Raw genomic sequence first — 12926 nt, 5'->3', positions numbered from 1 at the left:
AAAACCGGCCAAGTGCGAGTCGGACTCGCGCACCGAGGGTTCCGTACAAAATTAAAAATTTATGGTTTTCGTAATTTTTCCTTTATCTATGCTATAAGACGTTGCTTCGTACCAAATTTCAAGATTCTGAGTTCACGGGAAGCACCCTGTAGGTTTTGATTCCCTTGCAAGTGTCGAAAATTTGCGGCATAAACGGCTGTATCTTTTGATTGCGTTGGCTTAGAAGTTTGATTTTTTCACAGCTTCAAGGGACAGTAGACCTGAGTAATTGATATAAATTTCAGCTTCATACCTCCACGCGTTCCTGAGAAAAAGGGTCTTGACAGACGGACGGACGGACGGACAGACGGACAACAAAGTGATCCTATAAGGGTTCCGTTTTTTCCTTTTGAGGTACGGAACCCTAAAAAACGTACCTCAAATCCCTAGAGAAAAAGGTACGGTGGCCTAGATGGCGTTTACACCTTTGGGGAACGCTCGGCTAGATGACGCTATATTAATATTTGCCAAATTGGGCCAAATTGTCAAAACTGAGGTTCAAAAGTTTTAAGCTTATGTCGAGAGATGGCAGTCTATGCACTGTGATTACACATTTTACTTTGACAGCAACTCTCTATAATACTCGATCCTCTTTGATACTACTTTACATGTCTTAAGTAGTATTCTTTATAGTCGTATGTATAGTAAATCCCATAAATAAGCATAGATAATACTGTTTTGTTTTTATCATGTGGTTTACATTTTTATATACTTTAAATTAATAATTGAAAGATAACCTAAGATAATTATCACTTTAAGTTGCTAAATGCTGATAATGGTAACCTCTACTAATATTATAAATTTATTTTTTGTTTTTCACTTTTTATGCTATACTGTTGAACCTATTAAGGCGAATCTGGTTATAAGATAGTACAGTAAGACAGTGATAAAGTGTATAGAAATGTTTACAGCAGAGGGTTTCTTCTTTCTGCGGCTGACTGTAGTTTTTCTTAATAAATAATCTCTTCGCAACTATGGGAATAAATCAAATTATTTTTAACAAATATTTTGATTTGTGTTTTTTTTATTATCCACTGGTGATGCTCGTCATTTTTTCTTTAATATATGACATCTTATTTCGATTTTTAAATAATCTCTTACCATATGAAAATGAAATAAAAAGTGATTTAGTTAAAAAAGAAAAAGGATAAAAACCCTCAAAACCCAAATCCTGAAAATCCGAAAACCCCTCTATCGTCTGCCTTATTGACCCTGCCTGGAAAGCAGATTGTCTAGGTTCAAATGAAAACAAGTATGCTTTTTATTGGCTAGTTACCATAGCAACAGCTTAACTTAGACTATGGCAATCTATGTTAAGTGACCCCCAATTTTTTTTTACTTTGTATTTATCATTACCTATTAACTGTGTTCCTCATACATGCATCCTTTTTTGTAAGGTGAGCAATTAACAGTATTCAATATTTAAAACATATGTGCCTGCTGCAAAATCTAATTAGAATTGTATAAGGATTTCCACCACTACATACTTTTAAAATTTTTACTGTATGAGTTCCTAATTTATTGAGACTTTAGTTTTGATTACAGTATTTGTTTTTTTTGACCATTGAAATTAAATATCCAGTTTAAGACCTCACCTGATTGTATCAATCTTCTATATGAATATTAATGATATGAATTGCATATCTCAACAAAAATACAAGAAACTTTCCCCTAGAACTTCTTTAAAAGCATTTGTATCATTGTTTTGTCACATTTAATCAAATCAAATTTTAAGCCATATATGTTTAAGCATACTACTATTCCTCTGCATTAAAGACCTAAATATTAGCATACATTTTTATCATTTACTTACTAAACAGGACAACTGCTTACTCACAAAATGCCTTGAACTAGTTTTAACCTACCTAATACTAACCAGGAATTAACGACACACCATATTAGAAAACAACTTCTTTTGCAACTCTTTACCCAGATGCCATTAAAAGCAAGCTCACACTGCCTCAGACTACTCCAGCACTGCGGCAAGACTAACATGAATCCTCTCATTCCAGACCTAACCAGATTGGCAGCCTGTTAGCAACTAATCAAAACAACACAAACAATCAAATTACCTAATTTTCATTTTATTTCATAGTCGCTTGTTATATGAGCTCACTTCTGTACAATTAACAACTGTAATCACTCAAACAATGTATCACATTCACTGAAAGAAATGCAATTTTGGCATAGATTTCACTTTAAATGCAGGTCGTAACGTAAATGACGAGAGACGATCGACCGCGCCGAATGGAATGTGATGGTGTACTAGTCGTCATGTAAACAATGATCGAGTGTCGGCGATGCCCCTCCCGGCGGTGACGCGGCCGCCGCCGCGCGCCCCTCGCAGTCGGCGGTGTCACATGCTCGCTGATGCCACTCTGCCAGCTTCGCGTGCGTCAGCCGAGCCTCCGGCGCTACGCGAAGGTCCACGAAGTGCCCTCCGCGCGACCGGCCGCGGTCCGCGCTTCGTGCGTCAACATACCCGCATGCTACGATATTCAGAAATAGATTTACATGAATGAAAAGCATTCACTCTGACGTACCTGCCCCAGTCTCGTGATTCACGGTGGCCGTCGAGTTTTCTCTTTGTGGAAAAGAGTTTTTTGAACAATGCCATTGCGTTACATGCAACTGTTATACATCACGGTGTCATCGTGACTCGATGCACCTGACATCTTGCATAAATAACTTGTTTTACGGAAACATAATGGATTAATTTTATCTTTTTTGTAACACTTTCGCAAAGTAAATAGAATAATCTGACAGATCACGTGCGAAAGTCATATGATTCGCCATAGACAAACTAGTTTCATTTAGCAAAAAGGTCAAGGCCATAATGAAAAGTGGTTCCACCAGAAGTTCATTATTTCTTATCACATGTATTGATTGAGAGAATCCCATTACTTAATGATTGTTACGTTTTAATGCGTATTCGTTTCATCAAAATGAATCCCATTGAACCATAGGCTATAAAATGTAGCAACAGAATCCTCATTTTTGAGTAGTTTTCCACTGATCACGAACAGCTCCGAAGACATAATGTCACTGTCAAAGTGACACTGACAGTTTTAACAAAATAAACAGCACAGCAGGAGTATGGTTTTTACCAAGTTTCATGTGTTTTTATCAAAATATAAACATTAAACTACATGTTTTGTAAAATATTCTGCAGTCGACTGAGACTACAATGGAACCGTTAAATAATATTCTACAAAAACTCGATGAGTTCAAGGTAAATATATCAATATCTGAGATTCAAGAGCTAAGTTTAGCTTGTAGGGCAACATTGAAAGATTTACTGAATGACACTAAGGCGATAGCAAAGTCAGATGTGATACAAATTCAAGCAATACTCGACTACATGCATGAGCAAATAAATATTGGGAATTGGAAAGACGTAAAACCATTCCTACGAAAAACAATAACTATAGCTTCTTATTTAAAGCTCCTCGCTCATATCAAGTTCTCGGATGAACTTACAGAAAATATACTTAGAGAATCGTTGAAAATAATAGATCATGGTATAATTTTTGGATGTCCATTGGAAAAAGATCCGAGGCTACTTCATAACTGTGCATCTTTCCTAAATGAAATCTATGGACAATCACATACTGTCAAACCTATTCAACTACCAAGTAGTCCAAAGACCTCTGTAAAAGAATACAATGCTACTCCATTAGAAATATTAGACTGCCCAAGTATGGAACACTTTTTTAAAAACTATATATTAGCAGAGAAGCCTGTTATACTAGACAACTGCATAAATCATTGGCCCGCTTTGAAAAAATGGCAAGATCAAACATATTTGATTAAGCTAGCTGGATTGAGAACAGTTGCAATAGAAATCGGTAGAGAGTACACAGAATCTGATTGGACCCAGAAACTCATGACAGTTGAAGAATTTATAAACAATCACATATATAATTCAGATGGGAGTACAGGGTACTTGGCACAATATCAGCTGTTTGATCAAGTTCCAGAGCTAAAGAATGATATAAGCGAACCAGAATATTGTTGTTTTTCCGATAGCAATGATCCCGTGGACATCATGGCTTGGTACGGCCCGAAAGGAACTGTGTCTCCTCTTCACCATGACCCTAAAAGAAACCTGTTGGCCCAAGTGGTGGGTGAAAAGCAGATTTTCTTATTTTCACCTGAAGATTCAGAGTTTTTATACCCGCATGAACATGAATTACTCAGTAATACAGCGAGAGTGGATCCTAGACAACCTAATATGGAAAGTTATCCTAAGTACAAGGATGCGAAGCCCTATTTTTGCATATTGCGGCCTGGGCAGTTATTGTATATTCCCCCTAAGTGGTGGCATTTTGTGGAGTCACTGTCCGTTAGTTTTTCAGTTAGCTTTTGGTGGACATAACATTATCAATATAAAAACTTGGCTGAAGCTGCACTTGCCAGCATCTTAACAGTTGTAAGACCTACAATTTGAATAAGTAAGTCATAATTTTCTTTGTAAGTGTTTTTAATTGTGTACATAAATAGCTGAGACAGATGTGTATTTATGTACATATTGTTATTCTAGTGTTTTTAAATGAAATACACAAAGTTAAAACTCAACATTTAATATAAAATTTATTATTATCAACACAGTTCATTTATATTCATTGTTCAAGGCACGTCCAATCAACATTCTTCTGACTTCCGATGTCCCAGCACCAATTTCGTAAAGCTTGGCATCCCTTAGAATTCTTCCAGTAGGGTAGTCGTTAATGTACCCATTGCCACCTGCACATCAAAAGGATTTCATGTAGTTAATTAAAATATCTTTTTTTAGTAATGTTTGTTGCTATTTGATAGAAAAGTCTCACTTTAGGTTGACAATGTTCGTAAAAAAAGTAAATAAGTCTTTTGCTATGTTATGGCGTCTTTAATGTCCAGTTGTCCTCTAGAATCTGCGTCCATAGCACAATAATTTTAATTTGACCTTGCATAGATTTCTCCATGCTTTAGAGGGTAAGGCACTGGTCCCACCGCGAGCTAGTAAGCTATGAACTATCGGCTATAAAAACGAACAAAAGATAATCACTCCCGTGTAAATAAAAGAGACACGACGATGTTTATAGTTACTCGCCCAGCGGTGAGCTATCAACATCGCCGTGTCTCTTTTATTTGCACGGGAGTGTTTATCTTTTGTTCGTTTTTGTAGCCGATAGCTCATAGCTTACTAGCTCGCGATGGGACCAGTCAAGCGCGGATCCAGCTTCGTGCCCAGGGGGGGGTCACGTGGTAAAGGCCCGGGGCTCCAGAGGGGGTCACGTGGTCTATTTGTATGGCCAACTTAGGCTCCAGGGGGGGGTCATGACCCCCATGACCCCCCCCCTGGATCCGCGCATGGGACCAGTGCCTTACTCCAGTGCAGCTCTTGTTATTTATGTAGCCCTCCTTGCAGGACAATTTGTATAGTGAGATAAGGCCTTACATTTTTACGCCAGCTTGATACTGGATATTTGAACCTATATCCAGTATCAATAAGCTGGCGTTTAGCGCAACTTGCGTGGCTTTCTCCGCGACGTAAAGAATGACCCCGGCGCCATCTTTGCTGTTCAGCGCAGGCCCGAGCTACATTGAGCAGGTAGGTAGTAGGTCTAATATTGTTTTATTTAGGATGAAACTTTCCCAGTATCTGGATAGCGTCCAGTGCAACTTGCGTAGATTTCTCCGCGCAGTAAAATATTACCCCGGCACAATCTTTGCTGTTCACGTGACCTGCATCGCAGGTCCGGGCCTCATTGCACAGTTAGATACATAGTAGATATTATTTTGTTTTATTAAAGAGGAAACTTACCTAGTATCTGGATGGCGTCTAGTGCAACTTGCGTAGCCTTCTCCGCGCAGTAAAGGATGACCCCGGCACAATCTTTGCTGTTCACGTGACCTTCGTCGCAGGCTCGGGCCACGCTGTATAAATAACTGCGGCACGCGCTTAGTGTCGTGTACATGTCGGCCATTTTGCCCTGTAACATTTGTAAAATACGGCGCTCTGTAAAAAAATTTACTTATCGAGCTTGAGATCGCACAGGATCAAGATAACTCACGCATAATCGTTTCGGAGGCTAATATTGATCTGGGTTAGTGCATCATTAACTACTTCTTATGTGCAATATCAGGTCTACTCTAGTTAATTCCTGCCACATTGTAGTTCATCCTTAACTACCCATACCCATTAATCCATAAATATACGTATCTTAAAAATATCTTGGTTACCTTTATCTTTTGAACGTGATGTTTTCTTACCTACCTCTTAATTTACTAAGGACTAAGCGCCCCAGGTCTGTTCAGCTCGCCTAGAATGTTCTAAGCAGAGCTTTCCTAGCCGGAATGACCGATAAGACAACGGAAGTCGGAAGAGTGCTTATACTTATCTCACCTGCATCAATTGAAACTCGCCAATATTCCTCCCAAATTGTTTCCTAGTGTGTGCATATTCGAATGCCGCGTCAACGGCGGCTTGCATGAGACCCACAGGCCCAGCGGCTAGCACTAAGCGCTCCAGGTCTAATCCGGACATGAGTACGTATACGCCTTTGTTCAGCTCGCCTAGGATGTTCGAAGCTGGGACCTGTAAGCAAAGAGTCACTCAGTTGTCACCAAGTGGGCAGCGAATTGCGGGTATTATTTATATTATTTATCGAGCCTTTTTCCTGAAGCCTAGCGGTAAGTACGTGCGACTTTCGTTCCGGAGGTCGCGGGTTCGAACCCCGGCTCGCACCAATTAGTTTTTCGGAATTTACCATTCGATTTTGCCAGTCGCTTTTCGGTGAAGGAAAACATCGCGAGGAAACCGGACTAATACCAATAAGGTCTAGTTTACCCTTCGAGTTGGAAGGTCAGATGACAGACGCTTTGTAAAAACTAGTGCCTACGCTAAATCTTGGGATTAGTTGTCAAAGCGGACCCCAGGCTCCCATGAGCCGTGGCAAATGCCGGGATAACGCAAGGAGGATGATGATCAAGCCTATTTCCTGTTCCTGTGCTGTGCCCGGTTTGGAAAGATAGGCTTGACTTTATCCATTCTTAATATTATAAATGGGAAAGTGTATGTCTGTTTGTTTGTTCGTCTTTCACCGCAAAACGGAGCGACGACTTGACGTCATTTTATGTGGAGATCGTTGAAAGATGTAAAGTGACATAGGCTACTTTTGGCATTCGGAGACCAAATCTGTAGCAGTAATTAACCAACTGTATCAATCAATGCCTATCATCAAGCAATATGTAGGTATGTATCTTGATACATTTATGCTGCTCAATCGCAGGGCAACCCTTATTCAGTCGCTTACATATTACATATGCCGTCGCTCAGTAGATACTGCATGCGTCTTATTTACACAGCTGTAGGTATAGAATTTGCCTTTAAATTCTCACCTTACAGTCTTCGAACACCAGTTCACATGTGTTAGAGCCACGCATTCCTAATTTGTCCAGTTTTTGGGCAGTGGTGAACCCAGGGAGACCCTTTTCTATTAAAAATGCAGTTATGCCGTGCTGTGGCTTGGCCGTAGTTGTGTCGGTTTTAGCATATACCTGGAAAAAAGGAAGTTTGTAAATAAACTCACACGCAACAAAGAATTTCCAAAAATAATTAAAGAGCAAGAGACTGAAGAGACGTTCGCTTCTTTCTAATAGGCAAGGACATATTGGGTCTAATATTCCGTCTGTGCAGCATTTTGATGGCAGCTAATCTGATAATAAAATCAATCTGATCCTGACTCCGGAGATTCCTACCCATTAGCATAGATATTAAGAGCTAAATATGTATCTACTATTTCTTCCACGTCCTTCATGACTATTTGTTATAAGGTACAGCGGGGCAAATCTCGACTGGGGGGGCCATTGTAACTGATCCATTTTTTCCATTATTACACTATGATGTTGAGTTCTATATGTATCCACTGAATACGCCTACCATATATAACCGGTGGACACTCTATTTAATAATGCAAACATTGTAAACCATGGAAAAAATGGACCAGTTACATTTGTCCCCCAGTCGAGATTTGTCCCACTGTAGGACCTTAGTTATGATTTGTGCAAGTAGGTGTTGTAATGAAGTACATAATAAACCACATGTTACCACTAAAACATCAGCGTCCGGTCCATTCGTGATCCAGAACTTGTTTCCATTGAGCACGTAGTAGTCGCCCTTTTTGTCGGCACGTAGCTTCATGGAAACGACGTCGCTGCCGGCTCCGGGCTCCGACAGACATAGCTGTATGTCCGCCTCATAACTGACAAAAGTGATGTGCTAGAGTATAATAAACCAACATGTTACCACTAAAACATCAGCGTCCGGTCCATTCGTGATCCAGAACTTGTTTCCATTGAGCACGTAGTAGTCGCCCTTCTTGTCGGCTCGTAGCTTCATGGAAACGACGTCGCTGCCGGCTCCGGGCTCCGACAGACATAGCTGTATGTCCGCCTCATAACTGACAAAACTGATGTGCTAGAGTATAATAAACCACATGTTACCACTAGAACGTCAGCGTCCGGTCCATTTGTGATCCAGAACTTGTTTCCATTGAGCACGTAGTAGTCGCCCTTTTTGTCGGCACGTAGCTTCATGGAAACGACGTCGCTGCCGGCTCCGGGCTCAGACAGACATAGCTGTATGTCCGCCTCATAACTGACAAAAGTGATGTGCTAGAGTATAATAAACCAACATGTTACCACTAAAACATCAGCGTCCGGTCCATTCGTGATCCAGAACTTGTTTCCATTGAGCACGTAGTAGTCGCCCTTTTTGTCGGCTCGTAGCTTCATGGAAACGACGTCGCTGCCGGCTCCGGGCTCCGACATCGCTAGCGCGCCTATGTGTTCTCCTGAGCATAGCTGGAAATATGTGAAGAAAAGATAAAGTACCTAAAAGGATAGGTAGAGGCAAAGAGGATCGAGTATTATACTTAGAGAGTTACTGTCGAAGTAAAATGTGTAATCACAGTGCATAGGCTGCCATCTCTTGACACAGGCTTAGAACTTTAGTATTTCTTAAACTTTATCTGTCTATACGGAGTTATACACTCACTCCCACTGCCCCACTCTGTATATGTCTTTGGTAAAGGTAAGATTTAAAGTACACCATCTAATATGCAATAGAGATCTCGGGTCTTAGTAATATGCACTGCAATACTGACACTAGTGACTGGCATCAGCAGGAGCGTTGATGCTTAGCTACATAGTCCCGAGTAGCTCATAGCTACGGAAATATGCATTCATTAAAAAAAATCTGCTTCAGATCACAGTTGCTGTGGCCGAAATCGGTCAGGAGAACATCAACAATATCATGATCAACATATGTGTCGTTGCGTATACTCACTTTGGGCAAATATTTGCTTTTCTGCTCATGTGTACCATTTCTGTTGATTTGGTTGACGCACAGGTTGGAATGGGCTCCATACGACAGCGCGATGCCACCTGCAGCTCTGTAATTTACCAATACACATATTTATTTATAAGTAGGTGTAATATCAACACATGTACCTATAGGTACATATCGTCACTACTTTGAAAAAATCTCGTATCTCACGCTGCTCCTCAAAGTTAAAACGCAGTAAGTCTATGTGCATTCCATACATACTCGTACTACAATTTTCTTTTCATTGACAGACGAAGATACAAGTTTTTTTAAAAGTAGTGACGATATTATAGAAGGTGGGTGTGTAATGATTAGTATAACTTTTTTTGGTATAGTAACATTTGATATAACAACATTTGGTATAACAACAAAATATCTACTTTTATTTTGTATAATCAATATTTCGTATAACACTTATTTATAATAATCGTTATATGGTATAACTATCTATTGATATACGACTAGTATAATATAACCAGCAAACAATATAAAACATTCCATGAATTAAGTTTATTCTTTTTTGAAGGGATTACAGTTCTAACCTAACCTAACCTACTTTTCTGATTGTAGTATATATGTTTAAGGGTCACAGTTCTAACCTAACCTAACCTATTTTTCTGGTAGCAGCGCCTTGTGTGTAGTGGTCACAGTTCTAACCTAACCTAATTTTCTGGTAAATGATGGATCTAATTAATTGTGCAATTTTTTTAAATTCTATCTGTGCTTTAGAAAGAATTTGTGTTATACAATTTATTTATTATTGGAAATAAGCATTATACTCAAAGTATATTATAATAAATGTTATTCGAAAAAATGATCGTTATATGAAATAAGAATTATACAATTTGTTAGTATATTATTTTTTGTTATATTATTCAATAATTATATCAAATGATCGTTATAATGACTAAAAATATATCAAAAAAAGTTATATCGATCGATACGCACCCATAGAAGGTAGGTACAAAGACGTAGATAGGATCTACGTAATCAAATGTGATGATTTTACCTGGAAAGCTCTTCCATAATAACACAGTGGTCTGAGTATTTCCCGCCGGTGCCGCCATAATCGGGACTGGCCGTTATTCCTAAAAGAGATGAATCAGTCATATTTTGGTCTCGGAGTTTTGTTATACATAGCTTCTGATTTAGATCACTATGGTCACAATTACATAGTTGGTATGACCAAAGACATATATAACTCCGTATAGACAGATAAAGTCTAAGAAAAAAACGTACCTTAGTACTACCATACAGAAAAAGATACGGTGGTAAAGATGGCGTTACACCTTTGCTCAGCTCAGCTAGATGGCGCTAACATTAATATTTGACATTTTAACACATATCAAGCTAAGAATATGGGCCAAATTGTCAAAACTGAGGTTCAAAAGTTTTAACTTTTGTCGAGAGATGGCAGTGTATATGCACTGTGATTACACATTTTACTTCGACAGTAACTCTCTATAATACTCGATCCTCTTTGGTATGACTAAGATTTCTATAAAGACTTTTAAGGTAGTCGATAAACAGACTTCTTGTCTTAAAAAATAAAAGTAGACTTACCTAAAACTCCTAAATTGCCTAGTTTCTTCCAAAATTCCCTTAGTTCCGAGAATGAGTTATTCTTGTCGATTTCAGCTGCCTTTGGTGCTAATTCCTTTTTTGCGAAATCGAAGACCGCTTGGCGCAACTGCAACAACAATTTGAAGTAGATTTATACATATTATTTTATTTATTTATCTTTTCTCTTAAGCTAGGTTTATACATATAATATTATTATGTCAATTACATACCTATACATACCTATAGATTATAATTATAATGTCTGAGACTTAAAGGTACCCACGATTCAGGCTTTAATGTGGAATCAATTATTCCTACTTTGATGGAAGAGAAAAAATAATATTTTATTTTGACACACTCTCATCATGAAAACATACATATAATAAAGACTGTAATTGTGTAGGTACATTTGTATAGAGGTGTGTTTTGTTTTACTAGATGCCGCCAAATAGCGCAACAAACAGATGAATAAAATTTTTAATAGAAAAGTGTTTAATATATTACCTCTAGTTTATAATAATCTACGTAAGTATCTAATCTCATTTGGTTAATGTGATACGCCTAAGCATTTATGATTTATGACGCACACTAATATGTTTACTTCGCAAAAAATATGTTTTGCTATTCGTCTTCAAGTAGGAACGTATTCGTTTGAAAATATGAACGCACTCCACCAAAGACTACTTAATAAGTATGTAAAGTATAGTTTAAGGCTATGTTAAATTATTTACATATCTACTGTGTATGTCGTCTATAGGTATGTATTTAGAAGTTGAATTAATAGTGTTTGTAGCACAAATACATGCTTTGCCTACCGGCTGCTTACAAAGTTATCAACTTAATTTACTACGAACAACATATTTTAATGAATATAATGTTTACATTGCTCTTTAAATACCTGCTGTTGCTCACTAGACAATCCAAACACATGTTCATCAATAGGATAATGCGACATGCATCGTAAACCAGTTTTTCCAGCACATGTACTCAAAACGCGTTTTACACACACCAACGCAGCCATGGCTACGTCCGTACCTTATCAAGAGCAGGCCCGCACTGGATTGAACCCGAGGTACTTGACCTTGGTATTGGTAAACAACTGTCTTATCTATTGTGCTGTAAGTTTGATAATGGCGTGGCAATGAGGTGATGATATTATGGTAATTATTTCGTTCGTACATAGACGAGTTAGCAATAACGACTATTTACGTAGTAATCTTCAGCAAAAAATGAAGAACTGGCTGAAAGAGTTTTGGTGGATGGGGTGAGTATTGTAAATAGGAGTAGTCTGTTTTTAATTTAACTTTATGGTACATCTAATAATAATCCATTGAAAATACTGAAATGATATTATAAAGAGGTGTCTGTGCCTTGCATCAAATGACGTTGTCTGTGAAATGTTGTCTACTTAATGGTGTGTATAGTGACCTTTTCAGTAATAAGAGTTATTTATTGAAAAAAATAAGTACTGAAAATTTAATGGATTTTCAAGAATATAATAATGACCCCATGGGATTTCAAGGTGGAAAACATAGATGTCGCATTAGTATTTCATCAATAGTTCACGTTTATTTATTTAAATTAGTTCCTGAAATTATAATACAGTGTTATAAAGCGACACTGGTTGAATCAAGGAGTTTTAAACATACTTCGGTAAGTATATGAACCCCAGAATGCTATTAAATCGTTTATGAAAAAGATAACCATATTTTGGTTGAGATTACCAGTCGTTATTGTTACAGGGATCTCTGACGGTAGTCAATAGAGTTCAGCAAATAGTGTTATCGGCTTATCACTTTTGTTGTTGACCAAAATGGGCTGTGTTCAATGAATTTTAATCGTCGCAGATTTTATAACGATACTACGAACCACTATACCTGCAATGAGTTTTCAGTAGATATGTTCCGAAGGGGGCGATCGAACGAAGCATGTGATTGTGGCGTAGATTGGTATA

The 12926-nt window shown here is 38.2% G+C and overlaps 3 protein-coding genes across 4 annotated transcripts in view; 1 reads left to right on the top strand and 2 right to left on the bottom strand.

Moving 5' to 3' along the window:
• Positions 1-2784, bottom strand: part of LOC125226069 (folliculin-interacting protein 2-like) — a 49361-nt gene extending 46577 nt beyond the window's left edge. The window contains exon 1 of one of the 2 annotated variants that reach the window (XM_048129905.1): positions 2583-2784. In XM_048129905.1, the coding sequence (XP_047985862.1) occupies positions 2583-2656 (74 nt within the window). In that variant the 5' untranslated portion in view covers positions 2657-2784. The other variant, XM_048129906.1, reaches the window with a different exon arrangement.
• Positions 2785-3086: 302 nt separating this feature from the next.
• Positions 3087-4459, top strand: LOC125226071 (bifunctional peptidase and arginyl-hydroxylase JMJD5). Its single transcript, XM_048129910.1, has one exon. It carries the CDS (start codon positions 3227-3229, stop codon positions 4415-4417), a length of 1191 nt encoding a protein of 396 aa, XP_047985867.1. The 5' UTR covers positions 3087-3226; the 3' UTR covers positions 4418-4459.
• Positions 4460-4605: 146 nt separating this feature from the next.
• On the bottom strand, positions 4606-12044 carry LOC125226070 (isovaleryl-CoA dehydrogenase, mitochondrial). Its single transcript, XM_048129909.1, has 9 exons — positions 11871-12044; positions 10973-11099; positions 10419-10497; positions 9371-9476; positions 8725-8886; positions 7423-7581; positions 6428-6619; positions 5846-6014; positions 4606-4785 (listed from the first exon to the last, which is right to left on the bottom strand). Exons 1-9 carry the CDS (start codon positions 11991-11993, stop codon positions 4652-4654), a joined length of 1251 nt encoding a protein of 416 aa, XP_047985866.1. The 5' UTR covers positions 11994-12044; the 3' UTR covers positions 4606-4651.
• Positions 12045-12926: the final 882 nt, after the last annotated feature.

This window comes from Leguminivora glycinivorella, chromosome 5 (assembly GCF_023078275.1).
Source record: "Leguminivora glycinivorella isolate SPB_JAAS2020 chromosome 5, LegGlyc_1.1, whole genome shotgun sequence".
Taxonomy (NCBI): Eukaryota; Metazoa; Arthropoda; class Insecta; order Lepidoptera; family Tortricidae; genus Leguminivora; species Leguminivora glycinivorella.
This window is presented reverse-complemented; position numbering and strand designations above follow the sequence as displayed.

What these genes read in the sequence shown, in the direction of transcription:
- LOC125226071 (XM_048129910.1), top strand. Translation starts at nt 3,227, where the DNA reads ATGGAACCGTTAAATAATATTCTACAAAAACTCGATGAGTTCAAGGTA.
- LOC125226070 (XM_048129909.1), bottom strand. Translation starts at nt 11,993, where the DNA reads ATGGCTGCGTTGGTGTGTGTAAAACGCGTTTTGAGTACATGTGCTGGA. An exon ending in TGTCTAGTGAGCAACAGCAG is followed by an intron (nt 11,100 to 11,870) that starts GTATTTAAAGAG and finishes TTGTTGTTGCAG; the next exon opens with TTGCGCCAAGCGGTCTTCGA. An exon ending in ATTATGGAAGAGCTTTCCAG is followed by an intron (nt 9,477 to 10,418) that starts GTAAAATCATCA and finishes GGTAAATTACAG; the next exon opens with AGCTGCAGGTGGCATCGCGC.